The sequence below is a fragment of the Callospermophilus lateralis genome, unplaced genomic scaffold (genome assembly GCF_048772815.1).
Source record: "Callospermophilus lateralis isolate mCalLat2 unplaced genomic scaffold, mCalLat2.hap1 Scaffold_1353, whole genome shotgun sequence".
In the NCBI taxonomy this organism is placed as follows: domain Eukaryota; kingdom Metazoa; phylum Chordata; class Mammalia; order Rodentia; family Sciuridae; genus Callospermophilus; species Callospermophilus lateralis.
In genome coordinates, this window is record NW_027512514.1 from 150,422 (window position 1) to 171,615 (window position 21,194).

Consider the following 21,194-nt stretch of genomic DNA (forward strand, 5'->3'; position numbering starts at 1 on the left):
AACACAGGAGAGTCTAAGTAACTTTATTCAGTCCTACCAAGACACTAAAAAAAGTTCTGAGTTTATGTAAACACAATGAGAGTAAGATGAAAAACAGTTCCATGTCTTCAGATAGCTTAAGAGTCAAATGTGGAAGCAGACAAAATGATGAACAACTCAAAAACCTACATATGCACAGATGCTACATAAAAACCAGCAAGACAACGACTTTGCCTTAAAAAATATTTATGTGCTGAGAAAATGCTGCAAACATTTTTCTATTACTATTGTCTCACCTGAGAACAGATTTTTCCCTCTTATTTCATTTTGATGGGATAAAGAGACATATGCAGTACATTCTGTTTCTGTCTAAAACAAGTTCCTTCTAAAAGGGATTTGTTTGTACTATTACTTCTAGTTATAAACAGTAACTCCAGAAAACTCGGCATGTGTTTTGACCCAGATAAAGATGTGTTTTCATTACAAGAAGATTTTACAGAACCATGTGAAAATAAAGTCTATTGCTGGATTTTTCCAGCTATCTGTGTGGTTTGGGAAAGGAATGAACAGTATACATTTTTACAAGACAAATGTCAGAGTTACCCGAGAAGTATTCAAAAAGGCTGAGAGTACAACAGCAACCTGACAACTGACATTTCAAGGTCAAAACGTTTACACCTGCCCAGATTTTCATCTACTGCTGTACCTGAAACCTGCCCAGCTGCCAAGCTCTCTCCCCACTCCAAGTTTTGTTAATGTTATTTTAATGTTATTTTCTCTGCTTAGAGCATCCTTTCCCTGAACCCTTCACTGGCTGCTTTTTCAAATCTCACATCCTTAGGAGAGCTTCTGACGACTCTAAGCAACCTCTTATGCCCCACTATTCTCCACCTTTACAAAGATTTCATTTCCCTCAGCTCTCATCGCAATAATTAAACATTTGGAATTCAAAATTGTGAGAAGCTGCATCAACTTCGTTCAGAAATTTTATCACCAGTGCCTTGTTCTGGTAGTACACAATAGGCACCCAAAGATTAAAGGGGTACATTTCAATCCAGTGCTCACTTGTACACACTGCAAAAGCAATGGCAAGAACTTTAAAAATAGGGAACAATGGGGTTGAGTCTCAGTGTTACCAGAAACAAGTCGAGGATGGCTTTGGGGAGATTATGGGGGCCTCAGTCTCCTCACCTGCAATATGAAGAGTTTGAGGAACAATTTCATATACATCCTAATTTCTAAGTCAGGAACTAAAGGAGCAAGTGCAAATTCATGTGAATAGGAAGACAGATGCTAAATTATTTATGTTTAAAATAGAGTCACTAAAAGATACACGAGAAAAGAATGTACAATTCTACAATAAGGTCTAAACATGATAAACCCTCAAGTTTATTTTTCTTAAAAAATGGCAAACACTTAAAGAATAATTCTCTATGGAAAAGAAATTTAAGAGACTTCAATTGGGCAAAAATATTCGAAACATGGATAAAGAGATAACATTCATGCTATACAGATACTACAAACCAAATACAAAAAGCCTATTAAATCCAAAAGAATATGACCTAATTCTCCCTGCACACACACACCCCCCCACATATTTAAAAGACAGACAATAATATAGTGTTGAATATTTAAAAGACAGGCAATATATAGTGTTGAAAATGGATAAAAGACATGGCCTCAATCACACCTTTTTCATGATTTATAAATAGGTATAACTCTGAAAAGGATTACAGCAGTAGCTATCACATTTTAAATTCTATACCCACATACAGAGTGGCTTTTCCAGCATTGTTAGGATGGGAGATGAACAAAAACAGGTAAAATAAAGAGGAAGAAGACTGTTATCCTAAATTTCTATTGAGAAGTGGAATAGGAAAATGAATGTGATCCACATTCTTATACTCAAATACTGTGTCCACATGAAACAGAATGAAATTCTTTAAGAAGTCACCACCCCATAAGATGTCCCCCATGTAGCAAATGGGGGAGCAATGTCTCATTACACCATGTCTCATTACACCTGAGTAAATGCCAGCCCATGTATATGAAAGGATTATAAGAAGCTTTTATGAAGATTGCAGATTGAAAGAATCATTCTTTCCTACTTGTGTACTGTTCAAATTTGTTATCAGTTCTGCTTTTGTTATCAAACAAAAGCAGCAATTAGTCTTGAACCTGATCTCCCACAAGAGTTGGTGAATGTGTGTAAGATAACTTCAGGCAGTGCAAGACTGCCATCACTAAGAGGATGAAAAGAGATGACAAAGCCATCTGCTATGCACACACATCTCAAAATCAGGGTTCCGAAATACACACAGAACTGAAGTGTAAATAAATACACCATTATACACAGAGAATTCTACACTTTCCTCAGGAATTGAGAAAGGAGTAGCACCATTACCCAACTCAAACTTATAAAACACTATACACAATAACTGCACCATAGCCAAGAACCAGATTTAATATATATAAACAGGGGCTGGGGATGTGGCTCAAGTGGTAGTGCGCTCGCCTGGCATGCGTGCGGCCCGGGTTCGATCCTCAGCACCACATACAAATAAAGATATTGAGTCCGCCGAGAACTAAAAAATATTAAAAAAAATCTCTTAAAAAAACTATATAAACATTCATGAAGACATAAACCACAATACCAGATTAGTCAAAGTTGTGTATGTTCTGACAACAGAAATTATCAAACAGAAACAGATGCATATATTAGAATATGCTTAAATGCTAAATATAAAAAAATATTTAGTCTAAACTTCCATCTTCCAAGCCAGGCATGATGGAGCACACCTATAATCCCAGCAACTGGGGAGGCTAAAGCAGGAGGATTGGGAGTTCAAAGCCAGCCTCAGCAATTTAGCAAGACCTTGTCTCAAAACGAAAAGGGCTGGGGATATGGCTCAGTGGTAGGGTGCCTCTGGGTTCAATCTCTACTATGAAAAAATAAGACATCTTCCATCCAGAAAAATAAGAGCTAATTAAATCCAGAATAAAGATAAAAATCAAAGAGAAATAAAATTTTATTACTTAATATTAATACACTGATAAATCTCCATCCTGTCAAAACAGAAAATTATGAATCAGAAACAGTAAATATGCTATAGATAGTAAAAGTTTAAGAATATTATAGACAGAAGATAGCCTATTCAACAAATGGTGCTGGCAAAACTGGAAATGCATATGGAGCAAATGAAATTAAACCTCTCACCATACGCACACACAAAACTCAAAATGGATCAAAGACTTAGGCACTACAGAGATACTAGCCTAACAGAAGAAAAAGTAGGGCAAAATCTTCATAACGGCCTAGGATCTGACTTCCTTAACACCACCCCTAAAGTGTAAGAAATAAAAAAAGAAATCAAGAATCAGTAAGTGGAATAGATTAAAACAAAAAACTTCTCAGCAAAGGAAACAACCATGTGAAGAGAGCCTCAGCATAGATTGGTAGAAATTCTTTACAACATACCTCAGATAAAGCATTAATATCTAGGGTACATAAAGAACTCAAAAAACTTAACACCAAAAAACAAATAACTCAATAGTCTAAAATGTACATTTACTAAATAAATGTACAGACTTCACAGAAGAAATACAAGTAATGAGAAAATGTTCAACATCTCTAGCAATTAGAGAAATGCAAATTAAAACTACATTGAGATTTCCTCTCACTCCAGTTAGAATGGCAATCATTAAGAATACTGGGGGGAAAAGGTGCACTCTTACATCGCTGGTGGGACTGCAAATTGGTGCAACCAATTTGGAAAGCAGTATGGAGATTCCTCAGAAAACTTTGAATGGAACCACCATTTGACCCAGCTATCCCACTCCTCATTTTATTCCCAAAGGATTTAAGAATCAGCATACTATAGCGATGCAGCCTCATCAATGTTTACAGCAGCTCAATTCACAATAGCTAAAATATGGAACCAATCTAGATGTCCTTCAATAGATGAGTGGATAAAGAAACTAGTATGTATACACAATGAAATATTACTCAGCATTAAAAGAGAATAAAATTATGGTATTTGCAGGAAAATGGATGGAGTTGGAGAATATCATGCTAATCAAAATAAGCCAATCCCCAAAATCCCAAAGCCAAATGTTTTCTCTAATATGTGGATGCTAATTCACAATAGGGGAAGGGAGGACTAAGAATGGTTACCTTAGATTAGGTGGAGGAGAAGGGTTTATGAAAAAAACAAAACAGACATTACACACATACACACACACATATATACATATAACTATGACCAGTGTAATTCTACAACATGTACAATCAGAAAGATGATAAATTATACCCCATCTATGTATATCCAACATGCATAAATGCATTCTACTGTCATGTATAGCTAATTAAAACAAATTCCATGAAAAACTAAAGATCTGAAAAGTTTAATATATCCAATTTTAAGAATTTGAAACCTAATTAGAAAACTCCAAGTTTCTCTGGTGAATTCCATCAAACATTTGAGGAAGAAATAATTCCAATTCTACACAAATTCTTTCAGAAAATAAAACAGGAATACTTGCAACCAGTATTTTGGGACCAGCACTATTATAACACCAAACCAGAAAAGCACATTACAAGCAAACAATTTACATACCAATCTCCTTCAAACAGAGATGCAATAATCTGCTACTTATGCTTTTCACAATTATCTGCCTAAGGCCTGATGATGGCTTCACCATGCCTGTGAAATCAAGTACAACACTGAGTTGCTTGCTACTTGAGATCACGTTCATAGGCATCTTCTTGTGTTACCTGAATAGTTTGAAGACCTATGTCCCGACATTTAGGAAACTGTGCAGCAGAAAATATGGGTGGGGGAAAGATACTTCAGAAAGTCTTCTTTAAACTTCAGCCTGGAAAAGTATTAAGCCAGGCACAGTGGTACACACTTATAATACTAGCAACTCAGGAGGCTCAGGCAGGAGGATCACAAGTCTGAGGCCAGCCTTAGCAACTTAAGTCCCAGTTTCAAAACTGAAAACTAAAAAGCTCAGTGGTAAGTGTACCTGGGTTCAATCCCCAGTACAAAAAAAAAGTGCAACCTATCATTAACAAATCCAATTACAAAACATTAATGAATACTATAGAAAAATCAAAAACAGAAAATGTTGATATTTGGTTACTTTTGCTCCTTAATTTCTACTAATATGTATTTTTCAGTAAGAAAATCTCTAAAAATTTACGAAAAGGGGAAATAAGTTATATAATCTGAAGCTCCTAAATCACTTTTGAAATAAATTTTTTCATTTCAAAATGAGCATTTCAAATAGATGCTTCCCAATCTTTTTCATGGCAAAATAGGAAATCATGTTGCATGGCATCCAACAGCAAACTGATGAGACTGCTGGAAGCCTGAGGCAACCAGTGGATCTCAGGCAAAGTGCCCCAGCCACTGGTGGGCTGGCAGGCCATCGGCTGTCCTACAATAGGCTAGCTGCTGCTCACAGTTAAACTCTGGCTTGCTACATTTCAAAGTCAGAAATATGAGGAAAATCTCTTAATTAAAATAGAGCAGCTTAATAAAAATAATTCCACATGAATTTTTAAGTCACTGTTCAAGATGAAAAGAGAAGAGTGAATGACTTAAAATGGCATGGCAAACAGAGTCCAAACCAGTTGCAATGCATATTTAAGACCTCTCTCAAAGGGCTTATCTTTTATAAAAGAATAATTGAAAAATATCAAAGTGGAACCAAATAGCTCCTATTTCAGTTTGCAGACTCTGCAGTATGTAGTTTCAAAAATACATTAACAACAATCTGGCTCCTTTTCTCCAGGCACGCACATGAAATATCATTTGGCATATGGGAGTTATTCCCATAAAGATGAGTCAGATAATAAGCAAATGATCATTACCTCACATTATATGAAATGGAAAGAAGCCATTAATGCAGCATTAAGGGCATAAACTTCATACATTTGGAAGCCCACAAAATAAAACATTAGTTCTCAAAGCATTATCTCATCTATACTGCCACATTAACTGTGTACTCTAAAAATTTTTTAGCAAGTATTATAATTTATATGGAAAACAGAACAGTTAAGCTTTCTATTTTCATGTTAACTTGTAAATTTCTCAGTTTACTTACTGGCCAAGAGGTTTCTAAAGCCAAAGTTCAAAAGGAACCCCGTGTGTGTCTAGATCTTCCAACGTTCTGAGCATGCTCCTCAGAGACCTGCCTCAGAGTTCCCAGGCTCACACCCAGCTAAGGGGCACACTGGAAAATATTCAACTGAAACTCTCCCACATTATTCTTTTGGGGACTTTACAAACCATATATATTATGTAAGCCAAATAAGGTCTACTTTAAAAAGCACTGGTGAGGAAACTATAGAAGTTCAGGAAACTGTAGAAGTTCAGGAGATTCTAGAGCTCTAGAATTTCTTTTAGTTCTAGAGATTCTAGAGCTCTTTAAACATTCACTTTTATAAACACTACCTCTCTTCATGCTATTTTGAAAAGCATACTATGCAAGCAGAGCTTCTCAACTACCCTTACTGTTCCATTCATGGTATGTATACACATTGGTATATGTTAATAAAAACCATGACTATCATGACAATTACTCAATATAAAGATGTATATAGTACACATAATTAACACATAATATATATTCTCATGTATTTCAAAAATTCATCAACAGGAACTAAGCACATATACTGTGTTCATACATTAATAAAAGTCATTGATTAGTTCCTAAGTACTTACTCGATAAGGTCAAAATTCATGTGCCTATTATTTGTCAGGCAGCTCTAATCAGTAAAAATCCTAAGTTCCTGAGTAAGACAGGAGCCCTGCGTCAGGCGTAGTGACACACACCTGTAATCCAGGGGCTGAGGTAGGAGATTTGCAAGTTCAAGGCCAACCTCAGTAAAAGCAAGGTACTAAGTAACTCAGTAAGACCCTGTCTCTAAATAAAATAGAAAATAGAGCTGGGGAGGTCAGTGATCAACTGCCCCGAGTTCAACCTCCAGTACCAAAAAAAAAAAAAAGACAAAGACAGGAGCCCTGACTTCAAAGAACAGTCTGAGAATCAGACAAGCAAATCAACAATTAAAGACTAAGTTAATTGAGATACCAGCACAAACAAGTACCAGAGAAACAAGAGGTATAAATGGTGAAGGTGGCTTCCCAAAAGAGCTGATGCTTGACCCAACGTATACAAAGCCGATATATAGTGCAAGGAACCACCTTGCACAAAAAGCACAACGGGAATGGAAAACTTGACATGCAAACTCTACAACATAGAACACAAGGCAGAGGACTCACAGAAGACAGGCCGATTGTGAAGGGTCTTACATCCTCAATTAGGAAATATGAATTGTATTCCACAGCCAAATCAAACAATTGATATTTTAGGTAGAATCATAGTAACAGTAGTTTAGTATCTCCTAAGTACTTATGCATCAGGCATTGAAAGAATTTTCATATTCTTTTGTTTTCTCCACAACTCAATCCATAAAATTATGTGAACATTACAGATAAGACTGAGGTTCACAGAATGTGTCAGCTTTCCATCACTGACAAAATAATGAGAATTTATGAGAAAAGATTTAGAGTCATGGTTTCAGAGGTTTCATCCATGGTCACTTGGCCCCGTTACTTTGGGCCTCTTGTGAGGCAGAACATCATAGTGGGGAGCATGTAGGTGATAGAGCCAAGCCGCTCACCTCATGGAAGCCAAGCAGCGAAATAAAGGGACCAGGGACAAAATATCCCCTACTCAGGCACACCCCCAATGATCTAATTCCCTCCCACTAGAGCCCACCTCTTCAAGGAACAGTGCCTCCCAATAGGCTGATGACCAAACCTCGACTATGTAACTTTGGGGGACATTTAAGTTCCAAATCACATCAGAGAGGTAAAGTTACTTGACAAAGTTACATATATAGGAGGTAGTACAGCCAAACATAATAACTGATAGAATCCTGCTTTTAAAATGATCAGTTTGAGGCTAAGAGCTCAATGGTAGAGGGCCTGCTTAGCTTGCAAACAGCCCTGGATTTGCTCCCCCAGCAACCCCCAAGGGGAAGGGGCGGGGAAAAAAAAAATCACCTTGTCAAGGAGTGTAGAGTGTGAATTAAGAGAAGGGCACAGAGAAGGAAACCCACCAGCCAAGTGTTGCAAGAAACCGAGTAAGGTGTTAAGAACCTGAACCAGGACTGATAAAGGGCAGAAATGGGAGACGAGAACTAATTCACCAGATCCCAGGGCTCTGTAAAGCCCAATTCTCCACTGCAGCACTTAGTACAATGTCAATGAAGTATCTGTCCTCTTCTCTCTTCCCTGATAGACTAAACTCAAATCTAGGAACCTATATCATAATCTCCATTTACACATTTAGTACCCAAGACAGTGCCTGGCACATAGAACTATGTGTCAAAGGAGGAAGAAAAAAAATTTCTAGTTTTCTGGCTTGGGCAACCTAAGGATAATGGTACTACTGACCATCCAGGGAATAGAGGAGGAAAAAAAACAGATTATAAGAGGAGATACACATTTATATAAATATGTAGGAAGTGTTACATTTACTACTATTACAACATACACTATGTATAAAAATAACTCCATAGAAACACTTTAACCACCAATATATGTGAAATTGCATTAGAATGATAACTGACATACTAATAGAATTTCAGTTTATGGGAATTCAGGGTTTTTTTTTTTAATATTTGATCTTTAATTTCCTGAACACACTAGGTGGCCGAGAAGGACAAAAGTAAGAAAACAGGACCTACACTACCAGTGGTACATTTGACAACAGCTTAACACCACTATTCCCACATGTAGGGGAATCCTCTATTAGCACCACTGTATAGCTTCCAAAACCGTTTATGTTTCCCTCCTCATTCTTCCACTGTCAAAGACTCTTCGTATCCTAATATTGTTTTAACATAAAATATACGTACTATTTTCTTTCAAGTAAATGAGAAAATGCATGTAAAATACTACATAGCCTGGCAAACAGTAAGACCATGTTTGTCATGAACAAGATGACTGATTATCAGTTCCTACAGGTATGGCACTATTAAACTGACACTAGATCTGACAAGGACCACAGGTCCTCTAAAACATAGTAAAGGATGCATTTACCTAATCAATTATTTTCCTAGTAATGTTTCCTCTGCCTTTTCATGCACTGCTTCTGCAAACTAAAATCCAAACCACTATCTCCATCTTCTGCTGACCTCTCATTCTCATGTATGTGTTTGCAAGTTGGCTTTATTTTTTAAATTTTTACTGATGCATTATAATTATACATAATAGGATTTTCATTATGCCATATTTGTACATGCACATAATTTGATCAATGTCATTACCCAGTATCTTCCCTATCTCCTCCTTCTCCCTCCTCCTAGTCTGCTTCCTCTATTTCAATTAATGCATTATAGTTACATATATAAGCAGGATTCACTGGTATATTCGTGCATGGACTTAGCATAATTTGGTAGATTTGTTCCCCAGTACTTCCTTGTGTCCTCCCCTCTTCCTTCCTTCTACTGCTCTCCCTTCTATTTTCATGAGATTCCTCCACCTACCCTCCCCCCAACCCCCGACTTTCTTTTATTTTCTGTTTTTCTCTAGCTCCCACCTGTGAGAAAACATTCAACCCTGGACTTTGAGTCAGGCTTTTTCCACTTTGCAATCTGTTCTCCAGTTCCATCTATTTTCCTGCAAGTGCCATGATTTCATTCTTATGGTTAAATATTGTATACATACAAGATGGAATTTTATTCATTTTATTTATCCATCAACAGGCACCTAGGCTGGTTCCATAACTTGGCTATTATGAATTATAACTTGGTTATTATGAATTGGATGGCTATAAATGTTGGAAAGTATGTATCACTAATATACTGATTTTAATTCTTTGATAATATGATGGTTTCTTTCCTTTAACTGAGGAATCTCATACTGCTCTTTCTAAAGTGGTTTTATTAACCTGAACTGACTTCTTAAAATTTATTTCCAAAAATCACTCACTTATTTCACACCCATTAAAAACTCACTGTAAACCATTTCCTTACTAGATTCATCTGTTTCTAGTTAAATATTTGATTGCTTCACAGAGGACTATACCTTCTTGCTAAAACACTTGATGCACATAAATTGTATTCAGTTAATTTTTGCTGAATGTTTCTAAGAATGATTAAGTCAGACTTTTTTCTTTTTACTAGTCTGTATCTGACCAACTCTTGCCATAAATGTTTCTTCAGTGATCCAAAATAAAAAGCTACACTTAAATACTTTAAGTCAGTTTAGTGACAGTTTAAATTTCAAATTCTTCTAAAACACATCTTAAAGCAAAATATTTAAGACATATAAACAATTACAATTTTAATTATTTCAATAGTTATAATAATCTACAAATTGTAGATTTAAAATTTTCATTTTATATCTTGTAAATTCTTACCTTGGCATTTCCCAATAATGGAGGTAAAGTCATCTTTGGCTGATCTGTAAAATGTGCAAAGATCAAGTTTTATCCTTAAATACTACTGTGTAAGTCTAAAATACTAGATCTTATACACATCTATATTCAACACTGAATCACTCCTTTCACAGAGTCTCATATGAGGCATAACACTTTCATTAGACAGTATTTTCTTCCAACCTTCTTATGAAATCAGAAACAAATACAATGATATAGCACAATGAGTTTAAGCATGCTCTTTTAATATGATAGAAAAATCTAGCCCCCATTCCCAAAGGTTCTGATTCATTAGATCAGGGCTGAGCAAGGTGGTGCACACTTATAATCCCAGCTACACAGGAGGATGAGGCAGGACGATGGCAAATTTGAGACCAGCCTGAACAATTGAGACCCTGACTCAAAATAAAAAGTGCTGGGAGTATAGATTGTAGTAGAGTGTACAGCACACTCCAGGCCCCAAGTTCAATCTGTACAGCCAAGGGGGGAGGGGGGAATGCATATATATAGGATGGGACCCAACAATACCTTTTAAAGTTTCACAGGTTGATCCTAGTTAAGAATCACTACTTTCTTTCGTACTACAAATTTTCATCATGAAAGAAAGTCTAATTTTAATAAATCGAATAGACCAAACAAGTCACCATATTTAAACCAGTGACACATTTAAATCTGTGATCTTGAAATAGAGTACTATAATTATAAAATATGTTCAGAAGTAAGGCTAAATCTAGAAAATTTACTAAAAATCACTCGAAACTTTCATATCTTTAGCATCTGACCCAATTCCACTTCTACAAAGTTATCTCTGGGAATAACTACAGATATATACAAGTGTTGAGAAAATTAATGCAGTCTAATTATAAAATAAAAATACACCCAGAAGATTAAATTTTACTATGTACATGCATGAAATATTATGCAATTACATAAATGTCAACATCTTTCCATATCACTTATTTCTTAATAGCCTTTTAAAATTAATATCAAGAATGAAAATTAAGTTTACATATTGCACATGCAATTCATGAGTCACTATAAAACAGAAATATACAATATTATTCCACTAAACAAATACAAATAGAAAAGGTTCAAAGGATATACAACAAAATAGTAATAGACAATTTTGGCTAATAGAGTAGGTAATTTGTAGTTCTTTCTACTTAACTGTATTTTCTACTATCTTTAATATAATCACTAACAGTTGCTATTTTTGCTGGGGAAGAAAAGACAGGAAGATATAATTTTTTTTTAAACCTTAATAGAACTTATTCACCTAAAATAGTTAAGCAAATCCTGGGGATTAGAGAATTTATATGCTTTTTTCCTGTAAGCATTCTTTATTTTAATGTGTTCTGTTGTGTTCTGATAGTTTCCAATTACTGCAGAGTCAGTCTATATGCTCCTATATTTAGTCAACAAAAGTAAATGAATGCCAACTGAGCAATGCAAGGCATAGGTGGCTATGCCCTATAATGCCTTCTCAGCCCGATTCCCCTATTCCACTTGCAAACACCCCGTGCTTATTCACCTAACTATTAATCCCTAGGTATGTATATTGAAATACAAGCTGGGAAAAACATAGGAGTCTCCTGCAAGGAGCACATAACTGGAGCTAAACACTCCAAATCCCATCTGTCCCAAGTTCCTGGTAAATGGAACACACTGAAGTGCAAAGCACTAGTCTAATAATGGAGAAACATACAAGCATTCTTGGCTAAGCATGACATAAGTGAAACGTAATATAGGTTTGTGGCTAAGAGCATAAACAGTGAAACAAAGCCTACTGCAAATCCTTGGGGAGGTTATTCAACTATAGCATGCCCACTTTATTATAGAAAATAGAAAATAATAGGGAAAATAGCAATAACTACAGCCTCACAAGGGATTCTACCAAGATTAAATGAGTAAACATGCATAAAGCATTTGATTGTGCCCACTATTAGCATCTTATTAAAAACAGAAAAAAAGTTATATCATAGGTTCCTAAAGGATAGATGATTAACCAATATATGGGATGAGGAGACTAATAAAGGGTATATTATCAAAGGCTTCCTAGTGGAGTTAACTTTTCACCATGTAAGTCTCAAGACATAATACATTACAAAACATTTTCAAATTATCTTTTCATCCATGAGATCATTGGTCAAATGGTCCCTTCCCAAGCTTATTATCTATCTTGACCACACACATGCACACCCAGACTAACACCTAAAATCATTTCATTGTTTTCCTTTCATGGAAAAGTGGAAATAAGTCTGGCCTACTTATTTTTGAGTCACTATGAGCAAGCAAATTTCTCTAAAAAAACATTCTTGCAACGAATGGAATATGAGGTGCTAGCCCATTCCTATGAACAATTTAAATTCAAACACTGTGCTGATTTGATGCTTAGTGATGCTGTCAAAAAAAAGGAATCACAGGCATGGTGGCACACGCTTGCAATCCTACTGGGCAGGGAAGCCAAGGTAGGAGGATTCCAGGTTCAAAGCCAGCCTCAACTTATCGAGGCCCTCAGCAACTTTGTGAGACCCCATCTCAAAATAAACAAAGGGCTGAGGATATAGCTCAATGGCTAAGCACACTTGAATTCAATCCCTGGTACAAACACCACTCGCACACACCTGCCCATAAAGTCGCATCAAGTTAAAGAATTTATTTTTGAATGGCTGTCATCACTGTCCATTACTATTGATGGTTTTTAGAAGGGATAAGAAAGCCTTCCCAGTTGAAGCCAATGCCCAGGTGGGGACAGATCTTCTGTTTTCTATCCCTACCCCCTAAATTTGAAGAGTCCAGTTCTGCCTGAATACATGAAAGAAAAAACTGATAACTGAATGATCATTAATATCACTTTTCTTAATGAAGCAGCAGGAAAATCCTGACTAGCATCTAGACCTAAACATCTTGAAAAGTTTTGTTTTCTTTCCAAGAACCAAGAAAGAATTAGGGCTTTCCTAGGAAAAAAAGTAACCCTCAGTTCTAGAGTTGCCACACATTTAATTTGCTGCTGCAAATTTCCCAAAGAAATAGTTTTTCTGAATTAGTTGTTGTAATTCTTTTACAATTAATGTAATATTTTAAAATAAAATACCAAGAAAACCCAACTTAAAGAACTCTTTTTCATTGTCAAGTAATGTGTAACCTTGGTCTTTCACAAACCCAAATTCAATCTACAGCTTGTGCCAGCAGAACAAAGCTGTCCCCACTCTGACACCTTCCTGAGCATCTCCGATAGAGCAGTAACTAGTCAAACAAGGGTGATTTCCAGAGTCTAGAAAATGAGACATTTACTGTGAATGTAAAACTCAGGAGACAGAGTGGCCTGGGGAAGTCAAAATATGAGTAAACTACTTAGAAAGCATCACTCATAAGTTGGCATTCGATACTTCACAAAATTAGGTGACTTAATAGTAAAGTCCTTATGAATATTCCTCACTTAAGAAGACTAAAAATCTTAGCTCTTATTTCACAAGTAAAATTTTACTCAAAGGAAAATTTTACATATGAATAATATTAACAATTACCTTATCTCTACACACTGATCTTGAACAGCAGCCAAAAGCTTTCCATTGCTTTCATGAAAGAAAAAAAATAATATGAATATTTGTCACAGCCTTCAACACAGATGGAATTATTTTAACTTAAATCATTATTTTTCCTATAATTATTCATCTTTTGACCTTACAATGAGTACCTAGGTACAAAAGCAGAGAAAATTATTCCATACAGCTTGAATTAACGTTTAAATAATACTGATCATAGGTCACAATAAATTTATATATCATAAAAATCAAGAATGAAAGCATAGAACCCTAAAACTAATGTCAACAATGAAATTTGAGAGCTAATCCAGATATAAAAACATGTAAATTTTACACATCTTACCTTGCAAGTACCAAATGCCAGTTTATCTGTTTATTAACCAATCGAACCAGTCCATCAGGGAGCAAAAAGGGTACAGGGCTGAAACCACAACACATCAGTTACTTAAAATCAAATCTAGATAATTAGTACACAGGTTTTTACAAAGAATTTTTTTCCATTAGAACATAAAATTAGAATATCAACACAAAACCAGAAGTTGCTAATTGATACCTGAAACTTGACTATATTTTATATACATATATATTTCTCTATTTCCAGAAAACATGGTGTGTGTTCAAAGATACAGATCTCACCCTTTCCAGGAAAAATATATCTAGAATACCAATAAAAGAGCAGAGTGTGTGAGTGAGTTTATGCCAAATCCTTTCTGCTGCGACAACCCAGAAATTCTGGCTCAACAAAAACAAACTCCAAGATAGAGTTAAATTCACTGTAGAAAGATAAATTTCCAAGTAGTAACAATGAAAAGATACCTGAAAGCTAGAACTGGTCAAGGGAAAAAGATGAGAACCCAAAACAGGATTTGCTATACAGAATAGGAAACAAGCAACTAGATCAGAGAGGACAGGAGTTAGAAGAGAGATGCACAGTGCTCAAGTGTATGTTCCAACAATGAAAGAATAAGGGCCCAGAAACTAATGATTCTCTTCTGCCTGGAACTCTAGTCTGTGGAAAACAAGTATGAAATCTATCAAAAACCAAAAGCCCCAAGCTGGGGCTAGAACTCCGTGGTAGAGCTCTTGCCTAGCATGTGCAAGCCCTGGGCTTGATCACCACCATCAAAAAATTTTAATAAGTTTAATAAAAGTTCAAGTCTACATTAAGTGCAAGATCAGACTACAATTTCACTATACTCATATGATACAGAAATCCCCAAGCATAAGTTCACTATAAAACCATTCACAGAAGAAACTATCCACAACCAATGAATTAAACAAATGAGGGATACCTGAAGAAATCAAGACAATAGAAAATTTCTGCTGAAACATTAAGTTTTAGAGAAAAATGATTGTTGTGTTATTAAAATGTTGAACTAAAAAAACTGCAGGAAAAACAAGGAAATCAGAAAATACAAAATCGTATTTTTAGACTAGAATATATTTTTGGTGTTATTTATGCTCATTTTTAATATAAAGACAGGAAATATACATGAAATGTGAATATGAACACCATCTACACAGGATGATTTTCTCTTGGAGGGACAGAAAAGGAAAGACATGGGTAAGGACTTGAAATATGACATCTTATATAGAGCAAAAGGAATATCTGAAATATGGCAGAGTAGCAACAACTGCTTTAATTCAAATGTAGATACAAATCAAACATGTTTATTATATCGTATAGAATTCTCAGTATTTTTAATATTTTTAAATTAAATGGAAAAAATTTTTAAAGAAAGCTATACTTTTAATATTAGCTCCCAAACCTTCAGGTTTAATGATCATAAGCTCAAGAGCACTAATTAAAATATAATCTTTGAAAACAACATAAAAACTTCATAATGCATTCACAACCTATATTATGATCAACATGGCTGGTATGGTTTAGACATGAGGTGTCCCTCAAAAGCTCATGTGTAAGAATACAAGAAAGTTGAGAGATTAGATTAAGGTTCTCATAATTTGATAATCTCATCAGTACATTAATCCACTTAACTGCATTAACTGGCTGGTAACTGTAGGCAGGTAAGGTGTGGCTGGAGGTGGTGGGTCTCTGGGGGGTTATCTTTGGGGTGTGTATTTTGTGAGCCCAGTTTAGTCAATCTGCTTCCTGGTACCATGTCCTGAGCACTTTCCTCTGCCATATTTTTTCTCCATGATGTCCTGCCTTACCTTGGGCACTGAAGAATGAAGTCTGCTATCTATGGATTAAAACCTCTGAAACTGAGCCGCAAATTAAATTTTTCCTCTTTAGTTGTTCTCATCTTTTAGACATAGCAGCAAAAAAGCTGACTCAAACATTGGTCAGTTTAAGGAAAAGGACTTTCCATGAGAAAAGGAGACAGATACCTACTGATGGCTGATCTAAAGGTAAGGTAATCACATAAGGACTGCATCAGAGTGAACTTTGAGTCCTCAAAAAATGCAATCAGCAATGTGAGTAGACATTTCCTGCCTACTCTGTCCAGGGTGTTCAGGATACCTTCATATTCTCCCGTTTACCTACTATTCCTTCCTCCTCACTCATCTCTACCCTATCATATTCCACATGCTCAAAGAAACAAATAAAAAAAACCTATAAAAATTTGCTTGTATATATACATATAGATGTGCCCTCGCATGCACACACACCCCAATCCATAGAGTGCTTAAAAAGAAAAAAACCTGGAGGAAGTCCTAGAGAAGATCAAAGGTCTCTTATGCGAGTATATTATCTCTGGAGCTTTCAAGATGAGGAAAAGGCAATCTGTAATAAGTAATTCTATAAACAAGTTCCACATATTTCTAGAAGTAGAATTACATCCTTTGAGATTACTTCTTCATTCCTTTTTAAGTTAAAAATTAACACTACATCAGAAGAATTAAAGAGTACACAAGAATTGAAACCTAAAGAACAATCTGATATATAGCAACTGAATATTAACACGGGAGAGTGGATCTAACAGTAACTTTTTAAAGATATGCAAGCCACACATCCACCCTGTGTGTTCAAGATAATGCTGAGGACACACAGATGAAGCAAAAGTAATGAGATTCTTAATGACTAAGGAAACAAAAATTACAAGTCTATCCTCACAATTTATGCCAAAATATTAGAAATGTATACTTTTTAAAATTGGTCACCTTAATGTCAGCATTAAGGTCATAATCTGGAGTTTATTTATTAAAATTTAAATCAGATAATGTACGTATTTGATGTCCATACTGTTTCTCTGAAGAACTGAAGTCTCACCTGTACCAGATGTATTGGCGTAAAAATAGTAAATGATCTGGAATAAAAAAAGCCAAATATAAGTTAATTGCCCTTTAATAATCATTTTCAAATTAGGTTTACAGGTGACAAGTCTAAAAGGTACTATAGTCTGAGTCATCACAAAATATTGAGAACATAATTCTTAAGATGAAAATAACCTAATATACAGTTTTAATAGAATTTAATGGGAACAAATATGATTCAAGTTTGTGTATTATTCAAGACTTCAAAATACTACCTAACAAAAAAAAAGTGGTAAGAAATAAAATCTAAGAAGCTTCAATGAAACCATGACTAGAAGTCATAGAAATTGACCTTTAAAATCAAGTAAACCATTTGTATAAAAATTAAACCAAAGACACCAATTCACACTTTCTTTATAACAAAGAAATACTAAGATGAGGAAGCCAGGGAGGCGGGGGGCGGGGGAAGTTCTAATACAGTACTACATGATTTATATGATTTTTAAAATACCTATGTGTGGTATATACATGTATGAATGTGTATGCAGCTAGGTGTATGCAGCTAGGTGTGTATCAATAGAAAAAAGTCTGAAGCTAAGATTATCTCTGAGTTGTATAGAAAAAAGTATTCTAATTTGTGATTACCTGTATTTTCTAAATTTTCTACAATAAATTTTTACTGTTGTACATGTTTTCTAAAGTTTCAAAGCATATGAGATAATGAAAATTCAATGTTACAGCTCATTGTATAAGATAAAATTATAGTTTCAACCATTCAACACTTTTGAAACTGAATCTTCTTATAAGGAGCCCAAACCTCCCAAAAATAAAAATGGACTTTGGAGGCAGAATGATCACATTAAGAAAAACAAGCAAATTTCCTCAGCTGAAAACAAAGGAATAAAAGCACCTCCCCACTACTCTGGTAAAAGGACTGTTATTTAATGAAAGTCTCACAGTCCACTCAATAAGGATAGCACTCAATTCTTTTTCAGACTCTTATTAGCTCACATGTAAAGGCTGTCAGTAGTGGGTGGCATGAACAGATATTTTTGACCAGTTATATCTGAATCATTTTTAAGGTAGTTTTCCAGCCTTTTCCCCTTCAACATCCATAGTCTCTCCAAGACTCACACCAGGTTGGATTTCTTCATTCCTTATAGAATACATCCGCAATAGTTAGAACTAGGGTACACCCTCACCCTACACTGCATTAAAGACATAAGTGTGGAAATACATGTATATGCATCTGCACATAAAGATAAACTCATAACATGTATGTCACTTCCATCATCTTCCACATCAATAGTCTAAAGAACACATTTTAAAACACCCAAGCTTTCTAAAATAGCAGTTGTAAATGAAATAGGGGGAAATTAACTATTACATATAGGAAAATAAATGAGCTATATTTACCTCTGATTGCTTTTGTGATAAACGATGCTCCATGCTTTCGGTTACCTCTAGGCTACAATTTGAAAAACAAATTCTTACATTTGAGAGTGTTACAGTAATACCTGTACAACTTGTCAACTTATACTTAACTAATGCTCAGAATTAAGAATATTCAAAACCTAGAGATTGACAGAAAAGTATTATCAGGACTGGGTACAGTTGGAATAAAGGTGAGCCTGGCAGTAATAAGCACATGTCAACCTGAATCTTGCACAAGAGCACAAGAACTGAGGCTGCAAACTTTCCAAATAAAAACAAATTGAAGACAAGAGAAATCAAGGGCAAAGAATGTGGCTGCTGGTTCAGGATGTGGATGGGCCGCAGAAACCTAAAATAAGGTTTGCTTATAGGAAAAGTGATCATATGGATTAGTAAACTCATCCCTTAAGGCAAATTCATTGAATATCTCCTCTATGTCCATAAAGGCAATGCTACTAACAAAACAGACATAACTGCTATATTGAATTCCATTCTGTAAGTATAAACTGAACACTACTGAATGCTCATTAAACAGGTATTATATGTGAGTAATATGCACTGAAGGGCTGTCAAGAAAATGTGAAGACAACATTAAGTGCAGATAATGTTTTTTAAGAATATATAAACATTTGACTCAACACAGGTGATCTTCAAGACACAATTTGGCCCCACAGAGACGGATCAATCTGATGCAGTGGCCCTTTAAGAGCCACTGGTTCAGCTGCTGACATCAACAGAATCCAAAAAAAAGGGCAGCAAAGCGCTTCTAAAGTTTCAATATAAGTTGCTGCTGTGCTTATTTTTCTAAATCAACTTATAATTATTCTGAACACTACTGTAATTAACCATCAGTATTAAGGAGTAGAAACAGCCTGTAGAACGCAAAAGGTAGCCTACCTGTTAGGCTAGCTGTGTAACCTACAAAGTACTTATGTTATTCAGAACAAATGGAAACATACCGGAAAAACTATCTGCAGAATTTTTCCTCCCTACAAAATGCATTAAGCAGAAACTGCAGTAAGACTGTTATAGAGAAAAGCTATACATTTTATAGGAAGGTGAGCTGTACAATAAGGCAACACTCAGAAAAGACATGGTAAAACCGAGTTCATATGAACTACATTTTCCTTAATGATCCTGTTAGACTTGGAGGAAGCAGCAAGCTCCAACACTGATAGGCAGTTAGATCCTTGAAGTATCTGAGATCCTTGAAGTATCTGTTGAGTTAGGTTCGGTAGCACAAGCCTATGATCCCTGCCACTCAGGCTGAGGCAGGATTGCAAGTTTGAGGACAGCCTCAGCAACTTGGTAAGAATGTTTCAAAATAAAAATAATGATTGAGAATTTACCTCCTTGGTAGAGCACCCCTGTGTTCAATCCCCAGTCCCCCTCCTCCCAAAACGTGCTGAATAAACCCGAGTCTGGATCTTCACCCTATGCATGGGAGGTCCTGCCTGGGAAACAACTGATAACCCCAGGATCCAGTTCATAAGCCACCAACCAACATAGAACTCCTTTCCTAGCAGGGCTCCCAAACCACGTCAGTTGCTCTCCTCTCCTCACTGCCTTGGCATGGCACGAAAACCGCTACGCAGAACATACAGCACCAGCTTAGGGGAAAGTTCACCGGGTTATCACCCCTCTAGACTGCAAGTCCCAGGAGAGCGTATTATCATCTGCGTCCCCAGCTCCTCGCTAGGACGCGGAATACAAAACACGGACACGGTTTTACTAAATGCTTGTTTACTGGAAAAAAAAAAAACTAGCGCGATTCACCCCACGTGGGGGGAAAGGGCGAGATCCCGCGACCCCCGGGGGCCCCAGAAATAGAGCCTCTAGCGACCTGGGAAACTCTCCTGCCGCAGACAAGGCAGCCCAGACCCGGCCTCGCCAGTCCGCGGGAAGGGACCCCCGAGAGTCCGGACAGGAAGACCCCCAGTCCCTCTCCGCGACCTCCCTTCTTAAAAAAGAAGAGTGACAGCGACTAGAGATCAGGTGCACGGCCATCGCGCGCCGTCCCGCACAGATACCCGGAGTCCAAGCCCAGGAGGAATTCGAGACCCCCGCGGGCGCCAGGTGGACCGCACACGCCGCCCACCCGCTCCCGCTCCTCTCCGCTACGTGGCTCGGGCGACGTGGCTCTGCCTGCCAAGCGCCCGCGCTGCACCGGCCGCCGCCGCTGTACAGGGGCCGGGCTCACCTGTACTTCTGTCTCGGGTGGCCACTCGGTGTTGACCAACAAGTCATAGAGGATCGTCTCCTCCTCGCCCTCTGAAGTGCCGGGACTCAAAGCCAGCCCGGACTCGGGGGCCGCCATGTTCGCCCCGGACTGAGCAGCCGAGGGAGTGGCGCTACGGCGTCCCACGCTGGACAAGCTTCCCCAGCTGCGGCCGCTTTTAATTCTCCGGGATGAAGAGGTAGGAAAGTGAAATGAACTAGCCACCAAAAGAAAATGCTGTTAGGTATGACAATGGCCATTGAGTTTGGAGTAGGACTTGGGTCCTGATCCCCTCGTTATTTCTGCGTGAGAAGGGCCAAGCCATTGAATCTTTCCTGTAA

The 21,194-nt window shown here is 36.8% G+C and overlaps 1 protein-coding gene across 1 annotated transcript in view; it reads right to left on the reverse strand.

Annotated features, from left to right (window-relative positions):
* The window catches only part of LOC143388716 (NBAS subunit of NRZ tethering complex-like), a 171,228-nt gene extending 150,269 nt beyond the window's left edge, over window positions 1-20,959 (reverse strand). The window contains 6 exon segments of the mRNA XM_077108094.1: window positions 10,420-10,463; window positions 13,965-14,012; window positions 14,326-14,403; window positions 17,218-17,254; window positions 18,618-18,669; window positions 20,836-20,959. Of these exon segments, the coding sequence (XP_076964209.1) occupies window positions 10,420-10,463; window positions 13,965-14,012; window positions 14,326-14,403; window positions 17,218-17,254; window positions 18,618-18,669; window positions 20,836-20,952 (376 nt within the window). The 5' untranslated portion in view covers window positions 20,953-20,959.
* Window positions 20,960-21,194: the final 235 nt, after the last annotated feature.